The sequence below is a fragment of the Cyprinus carpio genome, chromosome B4, assembly GCF_018340385.1.
Source record: "Cyprinus carpio isolate SPL01 chromosome B4, ASM1834038v1, whole genome shotgun sequence".
NCBI lineage: Eukaryota > Metazoa > Chordata > Actinopteri > Cypriniformes > Cyprinidae > Cyprinus > Cyprinus carpio.
Window position 1 is genome coordinate 10,444,472 of NC_056600.1, and position 22,046 is coordinate 10,466,517.

At 35.5% G+C, this 22,046-nt stretch overlaps 2 protein-coding genes and 1 long non-coding RNA gene across 4 annotated transcripts; all 3 read right to left on the reverse strand.

Annotated features, from left to right (window-relative positions):
* Positions 1-9,907: 9,907 nt before the first annotated feature.
* LOC122137263 lies at positions 9,908-11,784 on the reverse strand. The gene is made up of 2 exons (XR_006154719.1): positions 11,668-11,784; positions 9,908-10,101 (listed from the first exon to the last, which is right to left on the reverse strand). It is a non-coding gene; the product is annotated as an uncharacterized LOC122137263 (long non-coding RNA).
* A 701-nt stretch (positions 11,785-12,485) lies between these two features.
* LOC109053871 lies at positions 12,486-16,577 on the reverse strand. The gene is made up of 5 exons (XM_042721918.1): positions 16,543-16,577; positions 14,712-15,654; positions 14,563-14,634; positions 14,084-14,221; positions 12,486-13,444 (listed from the first exon to the last, which is right to left on the reverse strand). Exons 2-4 carry the CDS (start codon positions 15,583-15,585, stop codon positions 14,112-14,114), a joined length of 1,056 nt encoding a protein of 351 aa, XP_042577852.1. The 5' UTR covers positions 15,586-15,654; positions 16,543-16,577; the 3' UTR covers positions 12,486-13,444; positions 14,084-14,111.
* A 55-nt stretch (positions 16,578-16,632) lies between these two features.
* Positions 16,633-19,038, reverse strand: LOC122137012. Of its 2 annotated transcripts, none has more exons than XM_042721920.1 (6): positions 18,753-19,038; positions 18,478-18,610; positions 18,237-18,387; positions 18,026-18,123; positions 17,256-17,471; positions 16,633-16,994 (listed from the first exon to the last, which is right to left on the reverse strand). In XM_042721920.1, the coding sequence occupies exons 1-6, from the start codon at positions 18,778-18,780 to the stop codon at positions 16,655-16,657; spliced, it is 966 nt and encodes a 321-aa protein (XP_042577854.1). In that variant the 5' UTR covers positions 18,781-19,038; the 3' UTR covers positions 16,633-16,654. The 2 variants fall into 2 exon arrangements, with proteins under 2 accessions (XP_042577854.1, XP_042577853.1); XM_042721919.1 differs by having other exon boundaries at positions 18,014-18,123.
* Between the last annotated feature and the right edge of the window lie 3,008 nt (positions 19,039-22,046).

Below are 22,046 nucleotides of genomic sequence, written 5' to 3' on the forward strand. Positions count from 1 at the left end.
ACAGTCCAGCCCCTTTGATGCAGTAGGCAGTCAGACATGAACAGTAGAATGTCGATGTGAATGGCGATCTACTTCAAGGGTCCTTATTTTTTTAACGTTATGTGGCCAATATTTGGACTTTCATCATGTGATGTTTTTACTTTTTCACTGGGTACACGTGTGTCTTCGTCTTCTTTTTCATATGTACACAAATGGTGCAGTTTTATTATCCTTCTGATGTGAATTACTGTGAGTCAAATATTCTGTAGTGCTGTGGTCTGCGTTCATGACAACCGTGCAGCGTTGCTTTAGTGACAGCAGTTCGAGTCTGAGGTACGATGATATTTTCTCTCTTTTTCGTTTGTTGTGTATTAGAATGTATTTTCAGTAATGGAGAAACTACCCTTTCTGCAAATAACAGGAAGAACAGGAAATTGTATTATTCATCCGCCTTCCGAATCAGTTGAACTAAGCAGTGGCGTCCGTTTTTATTGTTGATTAAATTTGACTTCCCATGTGAAAGCGCTTGTTTTGTTCGTTTAGGTATAGGCTTGCTTGCAGTATGGGGATCTGCACGCTGTTACTGCAGGAGGGATCATATACATACACTGTTTTAGATGTATTTTAATGTCATGGTTTTTATTGTAGTGGCATGTTTATAAGGATTAATCTCCAATCTGTCTACAATATATATGCTATCCAATAACTACACTCAGACCCAGAGAATCTGACTCGTTTAAGATGATCAGATCAAAAATTAACAGTTATTTTTAAACCGGCTCTGGGCTTGGAATATTTCTTTGTTTGATTGACTCAAATTTGAAGTAACACCAAATCGAAATAAGAACAAAAAGAAATAAAGAGAAATGACAACGCGGTTTGTATTATTATTATTAGCCCATTATTATTATTATTATTATTATTATTAATAATAATAATAATAATAATAATAATACTAATAATAATGTTGTTATTGTTATTATTATTATTATTATTATTATTATTATTTCGTTTTGTCCGAGAAACAGATAAACGAAAATCAAGTTAGTCTATTTATTTTTTATTTGTGAGTAAAATAATAATAATAAAAAAGCTTATGCTATTGTGCGTGGGCGGCCCTGAAAGAACACTTTTGTCTGTCCCATCACGCAGGATAAGAGTTCATCTGATGTGCCGCTCAGCAAGTTAGTCTCAATAACGTTTCTTCATGTTTGGCTGCTGCATAGGCTCTTGCAAATATAGGCTAGCCTATCTCATACCAAGCGCAACACTGCAATTCTCGGGTCGGCAGCGCTGGCGCGATCCCTTGCGTTGTGATAACTAACAGAGGAAAGAAATATAAATGTCTGCTTCATTTTGTGTACTTCCACAAAACGTTACAAATTGTTTTTGTAAAGTAGGCCTATAGACAGCTTGAATGGTCTACTTAAATGAAACAATCGAAAACAAATGTATTTAATTTGTATAAATCAAACAAGAGGCTACTGTGCAGTCTTTCCAGTCAGAGCTCCTTATCTGCATTGTGCTCACACCCACTCGCAGCGCAGCTTATTCCTACAGTATTTAGCCTAAAAAAGTTAGCATTTAACTGTCGTATACAGGGCAGGGTTTCCCATAACGACTGATCTTTTTAGTATACAGATCTGTAGAACAACAGGTTACAGAATGAAATGAAATATGCAAACACCAGCCATGAAAATGTCTATGCCATTTCATTCAGTATTTCGCAATAGTTACATTTTAACAAAATCATTCTAAAGACATACATAAGAGCACGAAGTTGTCATATGGCAATGGTTAATTGAAGCTATAACAGCAATGTATTGTTGCATGAATAATAAACAACTCATAAAATTATCCACCCAACCAAAAGTAAAAACACATTTTGATGCAATAAATATGGCATAATTTAACAGTGTTCATCCGTTTATATATATATATATATATATATATATATATATATATATATATATATATATTTATATATATATATATATGCATATCTTTCACAAACGTCTGTCTCTTTTAAAGTGTTTATAATGAGCTGTACTTGTAGGGGTTATTAATAAAATTCTTAACCCCACCCAGATCTCATCCTATTTTTCACAGCCTGGCTACGGCCATGGTCGAAATATGTTCTTAAAAAAAAAAAAGAAAAAGAAAAAAAAAGGCTACAATCTGTAATATAGGTTTACCAAAGGCCTATCTTTCAGCTGCCGGGCACTTTATCACTAACCGACCAAAAACTCCCTAAACGCCGTCAATTGCACCGCTCTTTACCACATAAAACGCCGTCAATTACGGCGTTTTAAACGTCACTAAACGCCGTCAATTGCGCCGCTCTTCTGCACCCAAAACACCAACAGCTCCGCGTTTGTTAGGCCTAATTATTAAACTAATTAAAGTAGTTTTTGCATTAGTAGTGAAAGTTGATTGGTTTTGGATTATTAGGCCTATTGGGTCTATTATTATTATTATTATTATTATTATTATTATTATTATTATTATTATTATTATTATTATTTCAATTTTAGGATTGCCTATACTATAGTTTAATGGATATGAGGGGTGTAGTGTCCTAGACATAGGAAGTTACAGCTCATTAATTATAAGTTATTAGTTATAAAATGATATGCGTTATAATTTTATGCGTTATAAAATTATATGCGTTATATTTCAGCCACAGGAGCTGCTGAAACAGTTCTACTCAGCCGTCATAGAGTCTGTCCTGTGTACTTCAATAACTGTCTGGTTTGGTTCAGCTACAAAATCACACATCAGAAGACTACAGAGAACGGTTCGGACTGCCTGAAAGGATTATTGGTGCTCCCCTGCCCACCCTTCAAGAACTGTATACATCCAGAGTGATGAAAAGGACTCAGAAAATCACTCTGGATCCCTCTCATCCAAGTTACCCCCTTCTTGAACTTTTGCCATCTGGCCGGCGCTTCAGAGCCGCAAATACCAGGACAGTCAGGCACAAGAACAGTTTCTTCCCCCAGGCAATAAACCTCATGAACAGTTAAATGTTCCCCACTTGTGCAATAAAAATGTGCAATATCCTTATATTTATTTGTTACCCCTCAATCCTAGTACATCTCTGCATCTTACTCTATTCTATTCCATTATCATCTATAGCACAACTGTTCATACAATTTATTTATTTGCAATTTGTTTTTTGTTATTTTTTTTCTCTGTGTGTTGTTGTCTCTATGTACTGGAAGCTTATGTCACTAAAACAAATTCCTTGTATGCGTAAGCATACTTGGCAATAAAGCTCTTTCTGATTCTGATTCTGATTCTGGTTATTTTAGACATGCAAGGACAATGCTTTGAAATGCAGGCAAGTACAAAATTGAGTGTCAAAACGGTATTTGGGGGCATGAGCTTTATGTTTTGCTAAAAACTATTATTTGTATTTTTATTATTATTTTATTTAAAATAAATTTATTTAATACTAAGTAAAATTCTAATCCATTAAAATTTATTGACAGCTTATCACTTAGTATGTCTATAAAATTGTAATATAAGTTGATTTGGAGTATTTTGTTATTGAACAATGCACATTTCTTAATATTATGCCTAATATGTGTTTTAATATCACCATTAATAATATTTTACGATCTCTGTATTGGTCTTTAAATGCAATATATAAAGGATATCTGAAGTACTTGATAGTTTGACTTTAACACAATCAAATATACAGTATCTTTAGTTGGACTAGCACTATTTCCACACAATTATTTAAATTAAATTAAATTAAAATTAAATTAAAGTGCATTAAGCACAAAATTAGTTGTTCGAATTTAACAGACTTTAGTATGGAGATAGAATTGTTCCTTGATCCACAAATAAATGTAAAGAGGTTTAAAAAAATAAAAAAAAAAATAAAAAAAAAAAAAAATATTGACAAATAAATATAATGAGATCCACAAATAAATCTTAAAGTTTCACAAACAAGAATTAAATTCACAAATAATTAAAATGAGATTTGCAAATAAAAAACATATTCACAGATAAATATTTATGTCACAACCATAGCTTTGTCTGTCATTTATTTTTGAATCGGTCCTGTGCATTTACGAATTGTGAAACAAGACGTGCTGACAATCCACAAATAGGTGGACCCCACCCACCGTCTACTCAAGCCAATCAGGCTTCAATGTTTGATTAATGGCACACGTCATTACATCCCCACGCAACGCCATCCGACGTCCCCTCCAGAATTTCACATATAAACATATAGTTCATGTTCGTGATGATACCATGTACAGTTGTGGGTGTTTCATTTTTAATTTTATGAAAGCTTCAAGTATTTGTACATGCATACAGACGGTGAGCGTGATTTCACCAAGTACAACATGTTCCTGGATCAACATTCCTATCAACCAATCAGAATTGAGGGATAACTTTTCAGGAAATATCTGTTTTAGATTTACTATCAGGGTTAGGTGCTTCTACACTCTTGTTAATCAACTCTCATTTCACACTGATTTTAGGAATAAATTATGGGTAGGGTTAGGTTTAGATTGGGTTAAGTCTATATTTTTGGACAGTTATGTTGATCCAGAATCATCAAAAGATGTTGATCCAGGAACATGTCATACTTGGCAAAATCACGGCGACCGCATACAGACGATGGCGGGTTGAAGCTTTTATTTGCCGTCAAACGGTTGACCACTGCTGTTTGTGCATCCTGTCGTAAAAAAAAAAGTTCTGCGGTGAAAAGTCCTACACGATGGTAATAATGTGATTAAGGTGTTTACAAGTCTAAACTGCACTTCAATAATGTGACTAAAATAGGAATACTCCACATGTCTTAATTCAATTTAGAATATGACTTAAGCCGGATTAAGTTAATCAAAAATCTCTGTTTACAAGGTAGATTCTTAATCAGCGTATTGTCTTAATCATGTTAAATCTGATTATTGTTGTCCATGTAAAGGTACTCGATGTCTTTGAACACTCCAGGTAAAAGAAGTTAAAAGGTCGGTTCACCCAAAAATGCAAGTACTCCTCGCTGCAGACTGTAGCACGGTGAGGTCACGTATGTACGTCACGTATGTGTTTACCGCGCATGCGCAAAGTGACGTAAGGTATGTCTATAAAACGCATGCGCAGTAACGTGGTGACGTCACATTTATGTATTTACCGTAAATAAGCGTGCGCGCCGTACTGACTGGCATTAATGCGCATATCCAGGTTCATTCACTTCCGGATGTTCGTAAGGTAGTCCTTAAGAATCTAATCTATTCTAAAAAAATAAAATAAAATTGCCCTCAACTTGACAAACTTTATTAATTTAGTTGATGTTAATGCTGGTTATAAATTAAATCACTTTACAGACAAATCAAATAACACTTTTTCTAACACCATCCTATAATACAGGTCCTTCTCAAAAAATTAGCATATTGTGAAAATTTTCATTATTTTCCATAATGTAATGATAAAAATTTAACTTTCATATATTTTAGATTCATTGCAGACCAACTGAAATATTTCAGGTCTTTTATTGTTTTAATACAGATAATTTTGGCATACAGCTCATGAAAACCCAAAAGTCAGTGGTTCTTTCATAATCAGTTAATATAAAGGACTTTCCAAACAGTTTGGTCTTCTATGCTGTCAATTAGTCACACACAGACATCAATAATCAGAATATGAACCTCAACAATGGTTACGAGAAAAAAAAAAAAAAAAAAATGCTGCAATGCATGCTGGGTACTATTGTAGTACAAAACTCATCCATGGCTCCCAGCATGCTCTGCTGCATTGTTTTTATTTTTGTATTTTTTTTTTTTTTTTATGGTCACCATTGTTGAGGTTCATATGCTGATGGACAAAAGCAGCTTCTAAGAGTGTGAGTGTGTGTGTAACACCTGATGATATTTTCTCTGGGCTTTTGAGTTACAACAAATGGTTACAACAGCCAAAGAAAAAAACTAAGACAGATAGCAAGGGTCAAGAGCCCAACTAAAGCAAACACTGATCTCTAACATGGTTACTTCAAATGAAACAATAAATCAACATCTAAACCTTAGTTAATTCTCAATCAGATCTTCTGTAGACGTCTGACAGAAATAAAGTCAGGCTGGTTATTAGTGATGGGATTTATGGCTCTTTGAGGGGATCCGGATCTTCGCGATCCGTTCCTTTCAAAGAGCCGTTCAAAAGAACGGTTCTTTTGGCTCTTTTTAAATATTTAGTCAGTTTTAAGAAGCCAGCTTGGGGGCACCTCAGTTTATCCTGGAAATAATCACTGGGAGGAATGATGAGGTGAGATTTATAGTCAAATAATTAAAACTCAGATATCACACACCAATATCTGAGTTTGAATTATTCTGAAATATTGATTATTACCTCATTTGTCATGTGTGGACTATATTCCATAGGGTTGCACAAATCCCTCTGCTTAGACAGTGACATCACTATTTTGGATTTACCTTTAGTACAAAGTGTGTGTATGTGTGTGTGTGTGTGAGTGTGTGTGTGTGTGTGTGTGTGTGTGTGTAAAGCTACATTGACTTATGTTATTCATACAATACCTACTCACAAATAAACATCAAAAACAAAGCCGGCTGCAATGAATTTCTGTGTAAAACAGCTTTTACTACAAACACTGCCACACAAGAACATTGTTATCACACAAGAACATTTTGATAAAAAACAAAAAATATTTAAAGTAGATAAAATTAGAATAAATAAAATGGAAATGTATACATACTACATACTATTACTACTGTAAACTTTGCAAATAGGACATCAGGAGTACTCACTGGAGTACTCACGTGAAGGATGCGTGCACAACTAATAACTAATATCATCACGCTATAAAGGGTTGGCCTGCGCTGGGTGCGCCCCTCCCCCTATAACTGTTCTGTCTCGCGGAGGAGCTCATTTGTGTGCATCTGTGTGAAACACGCATAGGAAAAAAAGAACGACAGAAAGAACGGCTCCCCTCCAGCCGCGACTCGGCTCCCATCGTTCATGTTTATGAGCCGTTCAAAAGAATCGGTTCGTTCACGAACGTCACAACTCTACTGGTTATTAATAAGTGGAGCTGGTGATGCTGTTTGTGGGGTTGTTTAATCAGATCTTGAGAGATTTAATGTATTTTATTTCAGTTTATTTTATCTAAGGCTGTGTCTGAAGTCAGTTGTAGTCCCTGTGTTTCTCTTTTCTTCAGTAATTCTGTTTGTTAACAGCAGCTGTTCATCACTAATGCTCAATTATCACTCAATTAATCACTTAATTATTTAATTGCAATGTATATCTTCTTTCAGTGAACTCAACTGAATTAAGTTCAGAGTACTCACAACTATTAGTTTTAAAACTTAAATGGTTTAAGGCAATCGGTTTCCTCAAACGGTTTGAGTTAACATAACTTGTCAGGTTTTTAAGGATATTTGTTTACTCAAACGGTTTGAGTTACGTTACTTGTCAGGTTTTACAGTGTATCTAAAACCAGGTTTACATTTGTGGCTAACTAGAACGTGAGTGACCTTTAATGCATTTCCAGAAATAAAGTCTCATCAACATCTGTCAAGTGTCTCTCTTCTTCTCTTTCCTAATGCTTCCTCTGATGCAAAGAGGGCTACACTGAACACTTTTCAAGGGGTTGACGCTCTCCTAGAAACAAACAAACAAACAAACAAACAGTATATTCAGTGCAATTTTGTTCATTCCATTATTATAAATGATGTACTGATGCTATTGGAATGAGAACTGAACTGAGCTGGACAATGACAATGGAAATGCATCTTGGTTATGTCACTAATTGTATTGAGATGTTGATGTTTTATTAGATTAGATTTTAAGATTTTGTAATATAATTATAATTTGTTTTATTATAGTAAAAGTGTAGTAAAACAGCATTAAAGCAGTTGTTTTGTCTTCTATCAGACTGAAGTTCTGTGTTATAGTAAGCTCCTCGCGCACTGACGCGCGCGCGCTACAGATCAGTGCGGAAGCGGCGTTTCCTCTCTCTCCCTCTCTCTATATATATATATATATATATAAATTCATGTTCCTCTCATCTCAGCAGGGCTGAATAAGATATCCGTGAAGTCTTTTTACATCTCTCTAAAATGATAACTAAAGATATATGAGGACATTAGACATTATACTCACCGCTAAACTGGATGACTCGACAAAGTCAACGCTTCAACTTCTTTTCCAGGAACTGTTTCTTCTCTTTTCTCACACTTGTGAACGGATGAAATACTCACGACCTCAGGACATACAACAACACGAACGCATGACATTGGCACGACCTGCGGAAACATGCGCAGTTTACACGCTCCGTGGTGAAGCCCGCGAACGTATGACAGCGGCACGACCTGCGGAGATCTTGAGTTCGTCTCATTTTCGCGCATTTCAAACAAGAATGACTATCAAGTCTTACATTAAACAGTGGGGAAAGAGGAAGACGACGAAGAAGAAAAAACTCGTGTGGCACATTGATAATTAAATTGGGAATATATTTCATATCACCGTTGGTCTCTCTCTCTCTCACACACATTTATATTATACTTTTATATATTTATAATTTTTATAGAATTGTATAACATGTCATAACATTATACATTTCTAAAAATTTACATATACATTAGTATACATATACACACGTGTGTGTGTGTGTGTATATATATATACATATATATATATACATATATATACATATATACATATATATATACACATATATATATACATATACATATATATACATATACATATATATACATATATATATATACATATATATATACATATATATATATACATACTCCAGTCTTCAGTGTCACATGATCTTCAGAAATCATTCTAATATGCTAATTGAATATGCTATTCTAATGCTATTCTAACATTCTAATATGCTAAATGCTCAAGAAACATTTCTGATTATTATCAATGTTGAAAACAGTTGTGTACATTTTTTTTTCAGGATTCACAGATGAATAAAAAGTTCAAAAGAACAGCATTTATTTGAAATAGAAAGCTTCTGTAAAATTATAAATTACAGTTCGAAAGTTTGGGGTCAGTAAGTTTTTTTTTTTTTTTTTTTAAATGAACTTATATTCTGCCAGGATACATTCAATTGATCAAAAGTGACGGTAAGGATATGTTACAAAATATTTAAATTTCAAATAAATGTTATTCTTTTGAACTTTCTACTCATCAAATAATTTTTATATACAAAATTGTGTGTGTGTGTATATATATATATATAGAGAGAGAGAGAGAGAGAGAGAGAGAGAGAGAGAGAGAGAGAGAGAGAGAGAGAGAGAGAGAGAGAGAGAGAGAGAGAAGGAACTGCATGTTGCTGAAGGAGGTTCTGATAAAAATTTGCATTCACTCTGCCATGTGTCTGTATAAGAGCCCATTGAGAGTCTTGCATTTTTCTGTCTTCTCGTGCATTTGTCTTCCGTGGACAACAAACCTTTTTGGTTACTTGAACCTATAATATTTGAGAAATCACCGATTTGGAACAAACAGCTTCTCTTGAAGTGGCTGAAAGAGTCATCCCTTTGGCCTTCATTTGGACAACCTTCTGTCGCAGGGTTTCAGTCACCTTAGAGCGGCCAGTTAAAAAGGTTTTGTCATATAATTAAAGAATTTAGCACCAGGTGCCAGATTAACACCTATAACTATCTGTGTTCTCTAATTTGATCAGTTATTTTTCAAATGTCTCATTTAAGCTTTTTATACTGTGCTTCAGAATGCAATTAATTTATGAAATATGCTTAAAACTGACCTACTCCTGTTAGGATAACTTAAAATAGGACTAAGCAGTGACCTTGAAATTTTGTAAATTGTGGTTGTTCTCTAATTTTGATCTTCACTGTACAAACTTTTAGCGTTATCAACATTTTTGAGAAGTTTAAGAAAGCAGTTATGTTTAAAATAGAAATCACTCAAAATCAAGTATGTTACCTTAAAGAGGCATTTATTAATTTTTCACAAAAATGTGAAACTTAACCGCAACACTGGAAAAATACTTTACAGCTGGAAATCTGAGGAATGTTGCTTCAGTTTATGGTACACAAACTTCCTCATTGCCACTGCATGGCGTTGTGTCAGCTGTCTGGGATTGATGGTTCTGGTTAGGGCAAGAGCATTCTGGACAGATAAATAAAAAAAATAATTAATGCCACATAAAAGACGTCCATTTATGTATTAAAAAGAAAAAGGGCTTTTCACATATGAAATAGTGAAACCTGGGCCATTCTAAACCCTGGGTGAAGGGAATCCTGTGTTTTCTTATTTCACACTGCTCATACTTTATCCGGGGTTAACAATTCATCATGGGTATTCATAAACTCATTTCACAATGTAAATTTATAAACCCCAGATTAACATTAGTTGTGTTTGATTTGAAGTGGCACTGTGCAGACCAATCGGTTTGAGACATCAAAGTACAGTGAGAGTGATTCGAAAGCATACAGAACCATCTGATCTCTATAGCGGTCGTGGTACTTTGATGTCAAAAACTGACTGGTTTGTACAGCGTTGCTTCAAGCCAAACACATGATTGGATGAACGCAGCACAGGACCTGTTTACATAACGCCTCTAGCATTGCACAACCTCATATTATACACTGCAGACCTTACTAGCCAGTTTTTCCTGAATGGACTTTTTTTTGGAAAATATAAGGTAAGAATCAAATGTCCTCTTCTTTACTCCAATTCATGCGTTGTCCATCATTACTCAGTATTTTTCTGCATAAAATACTGTTTATGGGTCAAAGACGAAAAAGGGTTTAATTATAAAAACAATAAGTGTAATACTGCTTTAAATTGTTGTTGCCCCCCCCCCCAAAAAAATTTAAAAAGTTTTCTGTTTGATTTAATTGCAATTTTGCTTTTGTTTTTCTGAGCAAAAAATAAATATCATACATTTTCCCCTGATTTGCAGAAGACACCCACTAAAATGTCATTCAGTGTAACAATCTTGTCAGGCATATTTACAACAAAAATCAATTTATGACATATTAAAGGACTTATTACTTTCACCCCAAATACTAATTATTTGTAATTTTACATTTTTTAAATTTCTCACTATCCTAGGTTTTGCCCATGTGTCAGTAAGATTTTTTTACTCATTTAAAACACAATAAAATTTAATATGCTCCCTTATTCTTTTATATATTTTAATATGCACAAGTCAGAATAAGCATGCTGTTTGAATTTTTACATAAATATTGTGTTACACTGAATGACAATGAAACATTATTAAACCAAATTTTGAAATTTTATTTTTCAAAAACTTATTTGAAACCTTAAAAATAGACATTTTACTTGCATTTAATATGCTTTCTATGGACATAAAATTACTTTTGTAAATTTCTTTTTATGCGGACATCTTAACGTCTTTGACCCTTATACAGTCAGTGCTGTTTCTGTGACCGTCCAAAAGATGTGAATATGCATCTACAGTAGCTGTAACATTCTAACACTACATTGTTTCACATTGGAAATGTTTGGCTTAACAGCATAAAAGCAGTGCTAATGCTGATCCAGGGCAGGGTTTCATAACCCAGGGTAAAAATTGGTGCTAACTCTGCTTCTAAAGTGTAAACCATTGCTTTACCTGGGGTTTAAAATGGCAGTAACCCAGGGTTAATCACAGTGTGAAAAGCCCTAAAATGTTACACAAAGACACAAGTTGTGGCCATGCAGTCTTACCAGTAATACAAAAGGCCCACAACTGTTTCCGTCTTCTTGCAATGCAGAGCAGAGACTACCATTTCCCCAGAATCCTTGCAATTCCTGTGTCTTCCTGGACCTCACAGCCATATACTTTTAATGGAACAATTAATGGAATACATTAAATAATTTACAAGGTCAAAATGAGTATTTCTAATGTTTCCTAATCAATTTGGCCTAGTTCAACTTAAAGGATTAGTCCACCCAAAAATTAAAATGCTTTCATTAATTAATTACTCACCCTCATGTCATAATTACTCACCCTCATGTCATAATTACTCACCCTCATGTCCAAACCCACAAGATCTTTGTTTATATTCAGAACACAAATAAAGATATTTTTAATGAAATACAAGAGCTTTCTGTCCCTCCATTGACAACAAGGGTACTACCACGGTCAAGGCACAGACAGGTAGTAAGAACATCGTTAAAATGGTCCATGTGACATCAGTGGTAATCACAGTAATGTTATGAAGCTACGAGAATAATTTTTGTGCACAAAGAAAACAAAAATAATGACTTTATTTAACGATTTCTTCACACACACACACACACACACACACACACAACATTAATATATATATATATATAAAATTTAATATAACGCACACACACATATATATACACATACACACAAAGTGGTGGCCAAAATTATTAGAACACTAGCATTTTTACCATCTAAAAAAATGGTTTTTAAAGTCAATTATTTATATCTTTTGCTGAAGAGTGTCAGTAGGAAATATCAATTTAAATTTCCTAACATTCATTTTAACATTAATTGTAATAATCCAGTGATATTTTTGCTTACAACAGCCAGTGCTCCAAACAGAAATCTGATCTGATCATCATCAGTCTGTCTGGAATAACATGAAGAAACAGAACAAACTGAGACAGACTCAATCCAGAAGAACTGTGGCAATGCCTCCAAGATGCTTCATGAAACCTCCCTGCAAAGCTACAGTACTGTGCAAAGTTTTAGGCCCTTGGGTAAAAATGCTGTATAATGAGGATGCTGTCAAAAATAATTTTATTAACTTAATTAAATCTGCATTTGGGGACCATCCTTTGCGTTTAAAGCAGCTTTTGCCCTCTGTGCACTTGAGCAGAGTTTCTCAGGTGGCTTTTCTAGTCAGCAGCACCGCACCAAGCATTGTGTTACTCTCGATAATGGTGGCAGACTCTCCCAGAAGAAAAAAAAATCATTGAATAAACTCATTATTTTTGTTTTCTTTGCGCAATAAAAGTGTTCTCATAGCTATTTAAACTATGTCCTTATTACGTCTCTGGGACTTGACCGTGGTAGGACGTAGGACCTTGTTGTCTATGGAGTATCAGAAAGCTCTCGGATTTTATCAAAAATATCTTAATTTGTGTTATGAAGATGAACGAAGGTCTTATGGGTTTGGAATGACATGAGGGTAAGTAACTGATGACAGAATTTTCATTTTTGGGTGAACTATCTCTTTTAGATAACATCTAAATAACAATATGATGGCTGAGAAACAGGCAAAATCGAATTCTATTAGAGTGAAATATATACAGTACGATACTACACAAAAAAAGTACAGTAACATTACTTAAGAGTTTATGAGGATTCTAGGTCTTACCTCCACATATCTATGTAGATATCATTATTTCCTGAAAGCGAGTCCATTATGGATACTTCCATCTTTGGAACATCTGCTACCAAAAGTACCCAGTGATTGCCTCTCACAAGGATTGGAAGAAAAATCCATTTCATTTGAGAGAACACCACCTTAAAATAAAAAAGACATCAAGAAAAAGACACATACTGACAAGAAAACACTTGCTGTGTCCGAAATGCCATACTATCATACTACTCTTACTATTTCTGCAGTATCGAGTATATATATTGTGCATAGTATACCGATAAGGCGGCATCCGTTTATTAATATTAATAAATATGATAATTTACACTCAATGTTATTACATACTGTTTTATAATGTACTACTGTACTGCCACCTAACTATCATTTACACTTAGCCTATTGCTAAAGAAAATACTGCCATTTTAGTGTAAACACAATTTATCATTCTTTGCATTTACTGTAACCAGAATACATAACTTTTTCCACTTGATGTAACTGCCAAAAAGAAAATAACTGATTCAGTTCTGTTCAATATGTAAAGTTAATTAACTATGAAATGAGTTCAATTGGGCAATATAGCAATCCTTTGTATAAAAAAAAAAAAAAAGGTTAGTAATTTTTTTTTGTAAGGTAACAACCTCGACAGCTGTGCTGAATTAAGGTTTTTCCCAAAAGCTAATGAAAAGGAATGCATACTGCTTCTAAGTTCAGCTTAAAAACTAGTTACTACTACCAGTGCTAATGTGTAAAACAAACATCATAAGATTTGCACTAGTCATAATCACCTTTTCAAACATCCAGGAGTCAAATCTGTCACACTCCCAAAGTAGAGGCATGTAGGTAGAAATATTGAAACAGTGGTATCCAGCGTTGGTTTTGGTGTTGTTTTCGAGTTTCAAAGTGTCCAAATATGCATTTATCACCTGTGACAAACAACAAAGAATCTTAGTTTTGAAGATTTTACTAAACTTATCCCTCCCTGATATGAAACATTGAACCTATCATGACACCTAATTCTACCTTATCATTTAACCAGTGAGGATGTTTCATAGTTTAAAAAACACAGCTCCCTAACACCTGTCCACACAGACAATCTACCTCCACTGTCTACCTCAACACTCTCATGCTTGTTCAGCTCTGCCAGAAGTGTCTCAGCCTCTGTCAAATAACACCACATTTTAAATTTCACATGCAGTAACACCTACATTATTTGCATACCCATAGTTACAGTATAATAAATGTATAACATTTACCTACTACTCACCTGGCAAAGCTATTGTAGCACAATCTGTCAGCGAGTTTTCTTTCAAAGAACCAGACTGGTCACCCGTGTCACCTGCAACAAAATAAGCTGCAATGAATGACATATTTTAAATTGGATGCAGACAACAATTATACCCTCAATGATCTTACCACTGTTTCTTTTCTCAATTTTTCTTCTTTTGTTTCTCAACATTCTTTTTCTTTTCTGGGTTGGGAGTACACGAAGTTTCGGCTTCACATCATCTTTCTTGCTTAGAAGTGGTAGAGCATCTTCCTTTGGAAAAGAGCATTTCATCTTTCCTGCAAGTTCACCAATGACTGCAGTCGCATTTCGCAACAATTCAAGATCAGTGCATAGGTATGACAGATCCAGGAGAATTTTTAATTTCTCTCGTAGACCACTCTGTGCAGTGGAAACACCATTTGCCTCCACATCCATGTTCAAGCATTGAATGTCAAGACTGTCTTTGGCCACAGGATGTACAGTCTTGCTCTTGTCAATCACTTCTTTCACCAGCAAGTGTTTCTGACCTGATACCACCTCTGAGTCAAGAGTGACATATGGACTGTTTATGTAATCTGGGCACAAGGAATACCATGAGCTGTCAGTGTGTTGGAAAATAGCAAAAAAATGCTTGCAGGGTAAAAAAGATGATTTAAAAGATCTGCATTCACATGATGGAAAACGGTCTTTGTCTCCGAGGTCTACAGAGTACCAATCACATGACTGTTCACTCTGGACTTTGTATACACCCTTGCTCTGTTCTTGAAGATTTTGGGAGGTATAATGAGCAGCTGCCTCTATGCTTTTCAGGCAATGTTGCACAAAGCTTCTTGGACGGTCCCAAAGGAACTCAGGAACATCAGCACTGTAGACCTTGTGTTCACTGCTGTATGTGTAATTAAGTTTAGCGTATGAGAGGAGCTGCTCAGGTATGAATTCAGTAATTATCATTTCAACTAAAGATGATACTGTTTTAGTACCCAAAATCTTCAGGTAAAAGCTCTTCAAAGAGTTGTTCATTGCTTCAATCCCATTGTTTGTGTTTACGGAAACATTAAATCCATTTGGGGAGAATCCTCTGCACCACCTCTGAAAAAAAACAAGAATTTTTTTTTACACTAATTCAAATTGAAAAATGTCTTTATAACCTCCCTTTACTGTCAGTGTACATAAATGCATAACCCCCACTGTGACAATATAAAATTTTCATGGACACTGCTGTAACCCCTACCTCTTTAATCACGAGCCACCTTTTCTCAACATAGTTTCGAACTGCTGTGTTAGTTTTATACAAGACACTGTCCCTGAGCTTACTTCTGTCTGCCTCACATGTTTCTCTATCATGTGCAGATGCTACACTACGAAGGAGGCCAAGAAGTTCACTGCGATCCTGATCAGAGAGAAGGTTTTTGCCTGCAACAGTTACATCAAAATGACTATTACTTTTTAAAATGTTAATACTACTCATATTTAATGCACATGTAATCTCTAGCATTTGGCCTGTAAAAATGACTTTTTACACAACATCACTATTTCTCCATTAATAAACATTTTGTAAACAGCAAAGTTATTACTCTTAAGGCAGCTGGAGATGTAGGAAAAGAAGAAATAAAAAACAATCTGTTTTAAGGCAGGATAAAGCATGATTATGACAAATATAATGGATAATTTCCCTTATTATTTTAATAGTGTTTAATATTGATTGCTGAAATTTCAGTGGGGCAAATTGTGATTAGTTAAAATGCTCAACCACCACAGAAAATGCATAGTAAATGCATAAATTAAGTAACATTAAAAAGTTCAAATACAATACTGTAAAAAACAATTGGTTTAACTGTGGCACCAGCAATTGTAACCTTGAATGATACACTGATTTGACTCTTATAATCAATCATAAACATAAAGAAAGATTTAAAGAACTCTAAAATCTAGACATTTCTAGTCCATCACCACATAAATATTAAAAACTATTCTTACTTTCCCTTGTCCAGCGAATCCAGGCTTGCTCGCGATGGAAATAACAAATCAAGAAATATTTTGGATTCCAGGCATCATTCCATTTCCTGGTATTCTTGTTCGCAGTAATCAGTCATGAAATATTTTGGATTCCAGGCATCATTCCATTTTTTATCAAGGACAAGGCCTCAGAGATTGCAATTATGGACTCATTTTCACAGATGAACTCTGCAACAGGTTTGTAGCCAACATTTGTCCTGACAACTACTAAAAAAAGTGGCAAGGCATATTTTGTTGTTCTGTATGTGGCATCCAGGAGAACCATGTCTCCGTATCGTTTCAGAAGTCTCTGCTGTTCTTGGGACTGATGTACAAATAAAAATGTGTTCAGCATGGTAGGCTTATCTTCACTGACACAATCACCATCTTGGGATGATGTTTTAATGTCTATGATTTGGGCCTCTGAGCATTTTCTGAAAAAAAAAAAATGTGCAGTAGGATCATCTTCTTTCCATTTCTTCAGCTTTATTTCCAAATTAAGCTGATCAAGACCAGAGTACTTTCCTGCTACTAAAGCCAAATGCACATGATTTTGAATGGTATGGCTAGCTGGAAAGTAGCACTGATCATGTGACTTTGGGGTGACACAATCTGAAGGCGAGAGTTCAGTGTTCACAAACTGTCGAAGAACTTTCTTAAGGAAAGGCACAGATGTAATTCCTAGAGATACATACTCTTGAATTTTCTTCTTCACAAGAGGGTGGATATTTCTTGTGTATCCGCTTTCTGCTGAAATCTTGTGGTGCTGGTGGGCTGTCTCAAGTGGTAAGCTGATGTGAATTATTTCAGATGACTCTGCTTCATTTTTCTGTAGAGCGGTTTTGAGAGTGTCCATGATGATTTGTTTCCTCTTCTTTAAAGCTCCTTTTTCAACACTGAATTTATCGAATCTGGAAAAAGTTCAAATATGTAAGAATATAATACATTGAAACAGCTGCTAAACAGAAAAAAAATCCTAATGGTATATTGTATTTTATAAGGGAGTTTTCTCAGTAAAACCACTTTGAAATTATATTTATTATTATATTTATTATGCTATAAAAATAAATCTGAATTGAATCAAAATAATTTTTTCTTTAGGTTACTAGGTTAAATCTATCAATAGGTAATTTTTTTTTTTTTAATACGATATAGAAGTCTTTAGTCAATATAAATGACAATTATTCAACCTTACAAATTTACCTTACAATATTATCTGCTCTTATAAAGACGGTTCTGTATTTTATGTATGTATGCATGTATTTATTTGTAATTTAGGTAAGGGGTTCCTTGTTGGTGGATCACCATATTTGGGAACCCTGGCATTAAAATATATATTTTTCAAAACCCTCATGTTAACCATGTGTTTTAAATAATTTTTTATAGTAATGCAATTTGGGCATTCAAATAATTACATTTTCCAACATTATTGTACAGAATCAATGTAGCCCACCTTCTAATGTACCTAATAAAAAGTTTGGCTGTGCACCCAACTTTTTTGGTCGTTTGTATGTACATTCTTTTCCTTTTGCCAGAGTATACATGCTCATGTTCTGTAGAGAGCTGAAATATATGGAGAAAAAAAAAGTTCAGAGAAAAGTATGCCTTTGTAAAATTTGCATTAGTTAATCCATTTAAAAAAAACAACAACAACAAAAACATATCCTGAATCCTACCTCCAGATTTTTGCAATTATTTCGTGGATTGCCATGCTGACAACAATGAATTACTCTGTTCGTAACAGCAAGAGGAACATTCTCAGACAAATCTTCCACCTGCCAAACCAGACGATGTGGCCCCTGTTCTTTCTTTCTTTTATCATCAGACCTACAATTAAAAGCAAACACTTAAAGATAAGACATTTTAGTAATAATCTTCAGTTCTGTAAAAAGCAACCAAAACATAGAGTAATCTTACCAAGCAACAAATGATATCAGTGTTTCTCTCTTGTGGCATTCTAGTACAGTGCTGAGGTCAGCTTTGTTGGTGATGAAGCCAGATACATGGGTTCTTGAAATTTTCAGGACTTTAAAACAAGCTGGGAGCCAATCTGTGCAAAAAAAAAAAATTAATAAATAATATAATATATAAATAACATTATATAATATAAAAAAACACTATGCATTTTAATAGACTTTTGAACTTGAATCTGAACTGAAACTGAACTTGATTTCATAGTGTTCTGGGCTCACCTAGAGTAGTTTTGGTCTGGTCTCTCATAATGCACAAAGAAGACCTAAAAAATACATATTCATATTAATAACTCAATGTGAAAAAAGATGTCACAGCATACCCTGTAAATATCAAGTATATCACATATATGCTCTTCAGGTGATTCTTCAATATTTCATAATTTATAAAAGGTCTATTTATAAACACAATAAATGAGACACCAAACACACACAAAACCTGAGTCACCAAACACACACAAAACCTGAGACACCAAGCACACACAAAACCTGAGACACCAAGCACACACAGAACCTGAGACACCAAGCACACACAGAACCTGAGACACCAAGCACACACAAAACACAAAACACCAAACACAAACAAAACACACTAAAAATAAGGTCTATGGTTTAAAGGATCTTTCACATTCATTCGGCAGCAGAGACAGAAAGCACGCGTAGAACCTGAGACACTATGTTAACAGACACACAGCGTTCAGACACCAAGCACGCAGAGGCTGCGCACCAGAGCACACACAAAAGCCTGAGCAGAAGCAACAGTGCTGCGATCGTTCCGGCGCTGGGTCTATTTGAGCTGAGCTGCACCAAACACACACAAAACCTGAGTCACCAAACACACACAAAACCTGAGACACCAAACACACAAAAAACCTGCTCTAAACACACACACAAAACCTGAGCACATCAAACCACACAGAAACTGAGTATGTTACACAACAAAACCTGAGACACCAAACACACACAAAACCTGAGACCCAAACACACACAAAACCTGAGACACCAAACACACACAAAACTGAGAGACACCACACACACAAAACCTGAGTCACCAAACACACACAAACCTGAGACACCCAAGCACACACAAAACCTGAGTCACCAAGCACACCAAAACCTGAGACACCAAGCACACACAGAACCTGAGACACCAAGCACACACAAAACCTGTACCAAGCACACACAGAACCTGAGACACCAAGCACACACAGAACCTGAGACACCAAGCACACACAGAACCTGAGACACCAAGCACACACAAAACCTTGAGAATTTCAAAAATTTTTTTCGGTGCCTATGTTAACAGATGACAGCGTTCACACCGCACGCAGAGGCTGCGCGGCAGAGCGTTGCAGGAGCAGAGCAGAAGCAGCAGTGCTGCGATCGTTCCGGCGTTGGGTCTATTTTTGCTGCGCTGCTGACGCTCAGACGTGAAAAGTAAACCCTTTGATGGAAAAAATAAATATGATTTCACACAAAAAGTGCTCTAAATGCACAAAATAAGCACATCTAAGGTGTTTTAATAAGAACTGGAGTATGTTAGGAAAGAAAATGAATAATTAAAAATATTAGAAGATAAAGTGACAATGATCATGGGCAAAATACATATGTACTGACACGAAAAAGTAATAAAAAATTAATTATATCTACTGTGTTTTTAGCAAATTACATTAAAAAAGTTTTTATTAAAAAAAAAAAAAAAAAAATTTTTTATCCATACAATACTAAAAAAAAAAAAAAAAAAATCTTACTGTGGTTTGCTGAAGCAGCTGAGATTCACAAATCTGTCAAAGTACTTACAGTTCTATCCAAAAATAAACTTTTTGGCCGAAATACAAAAACAAATTTAAATAATTTATACTGCTTGTCACGGAACGCTCTCCTGGTTTCACCAGATCCCTCTCTCCTGCGTATTAGGACTGCTTTTCCTATTACCCACCTCTGCTCATTATCTCCTGATTAATCTCCTTATCATTGCATGATTATCACCTGTGTACCCTCAACTCCCCTTTATCTGGACTGCTCTGCTGATCGTTCATTTGTGAAGTCTTGATTTACCCAAACTCTGCCTCTAGCTTGTTTCTCGTGTCTTTTATTGTGATTTTGACTTGGACTCTGATCTCGTTTGTGAACCTAAGCTGCCAGCCCTTTTGACCCATGCCTGTTTGAGTTACGATCCGTGGATTGCCCTTACCTGTGTGCTGTTTTGAGTATTTATACTGGCCTTGCCTAGTGTCCTTGAGTTATATGACTATCTCTGCTGGCTTACCTGTGTTAATAAAATACTGCAGATGGATCCGACCGCCTCAGCCTCTTCGTCACACTGCTAGTTTAGCCTTAGAGATTTACTTATTATTAGTAGTAGTCGTATTCTTATAACTAGGCCTACAGGTCCTTCTCAAAAAATTAGCATATTGTGAAAAAGTTCATTATTTTCCATAATATAATGATAAAAATTAAACTTTCATATATTTTAGATTCATTGCACACCAACTGAAATATTTCAGGTGTTTTATTGTTTTAATACTGATGATTTTGGCATACAGCTCATGAAAACCCAAAATTCCTATCTCAAAAAATTAGCATATTTCATCCGACCAATAAAAGAAAAGTGTTTTTAATACAAAAAAAAAGTCAACCTTCAAATAATTATGTTCAGTTATGCACTCACTACTTGGTCGGGAATCCTTTTGCAGAAATGACTGCTTCAAATGCGGCGTGGCATGGAGGCAATCAGCCTGTGGCACTGCTGAGGTGTTATGGAGGCCCAGGATGCTTCGATAGCGGCCTTAAGCTCATCCAGAGTGTTGGGTCTTGCGTCTCTCAACTTTCTCTTCACAATATCCCACAGATTCTCTATGGGGTTCAGGTCAGGAGAGTTGGCAGGCCAATTGAGCACAGTAATACCATGGTCAGTAAACCATTTACCAGTGGTTTTGGCACTGTGAGCAGGTGCCAGGTCGTGCTGAAAAACGAAATCTTCATCTCCATAAAGCTTTTCAGCAGATGGAAAAATTGAAATGCTCCAAAATCTCCTGATAGCTAGCTGCATTGACCCTGCCCTTGATAAAACACAGTGGACCAACACCAGCAGCTGACATGGCACCCCAGACCATCACTGACTGTGGGTACTTGACACTGGACTTCAGGCATTTTGGCATTTCCTTCTCCCCAGTCTTCCTCCAGACTCTGGCACCTTGATTTCCGAATGACATGCAAAATTTGCTTTCATCCGAAAAAAAGTACTTTGGACCACTGAGCAACAGTCCAGTGCTGCTTCTCTGTAGCCCAGGTCAGGCGCTTCTGCCGCTGTTTCTGGTTCAAAAGCACATGCCTGTGCACGGTGGCTCTGGATGTTTCTACTCCAGACTCAGTCCACTGCTTCCGCAAGTCCCCCAAGGTCTGGAATCGGTCCTTCTCCACAATCTTCCTCAGGGTCCGGTCACCTCTTCTCGTTGTGCAGCGTTTTTTGCCACACTTTTTCCTTCCCACAGACTTCCCACTGAGGTGCCTTGA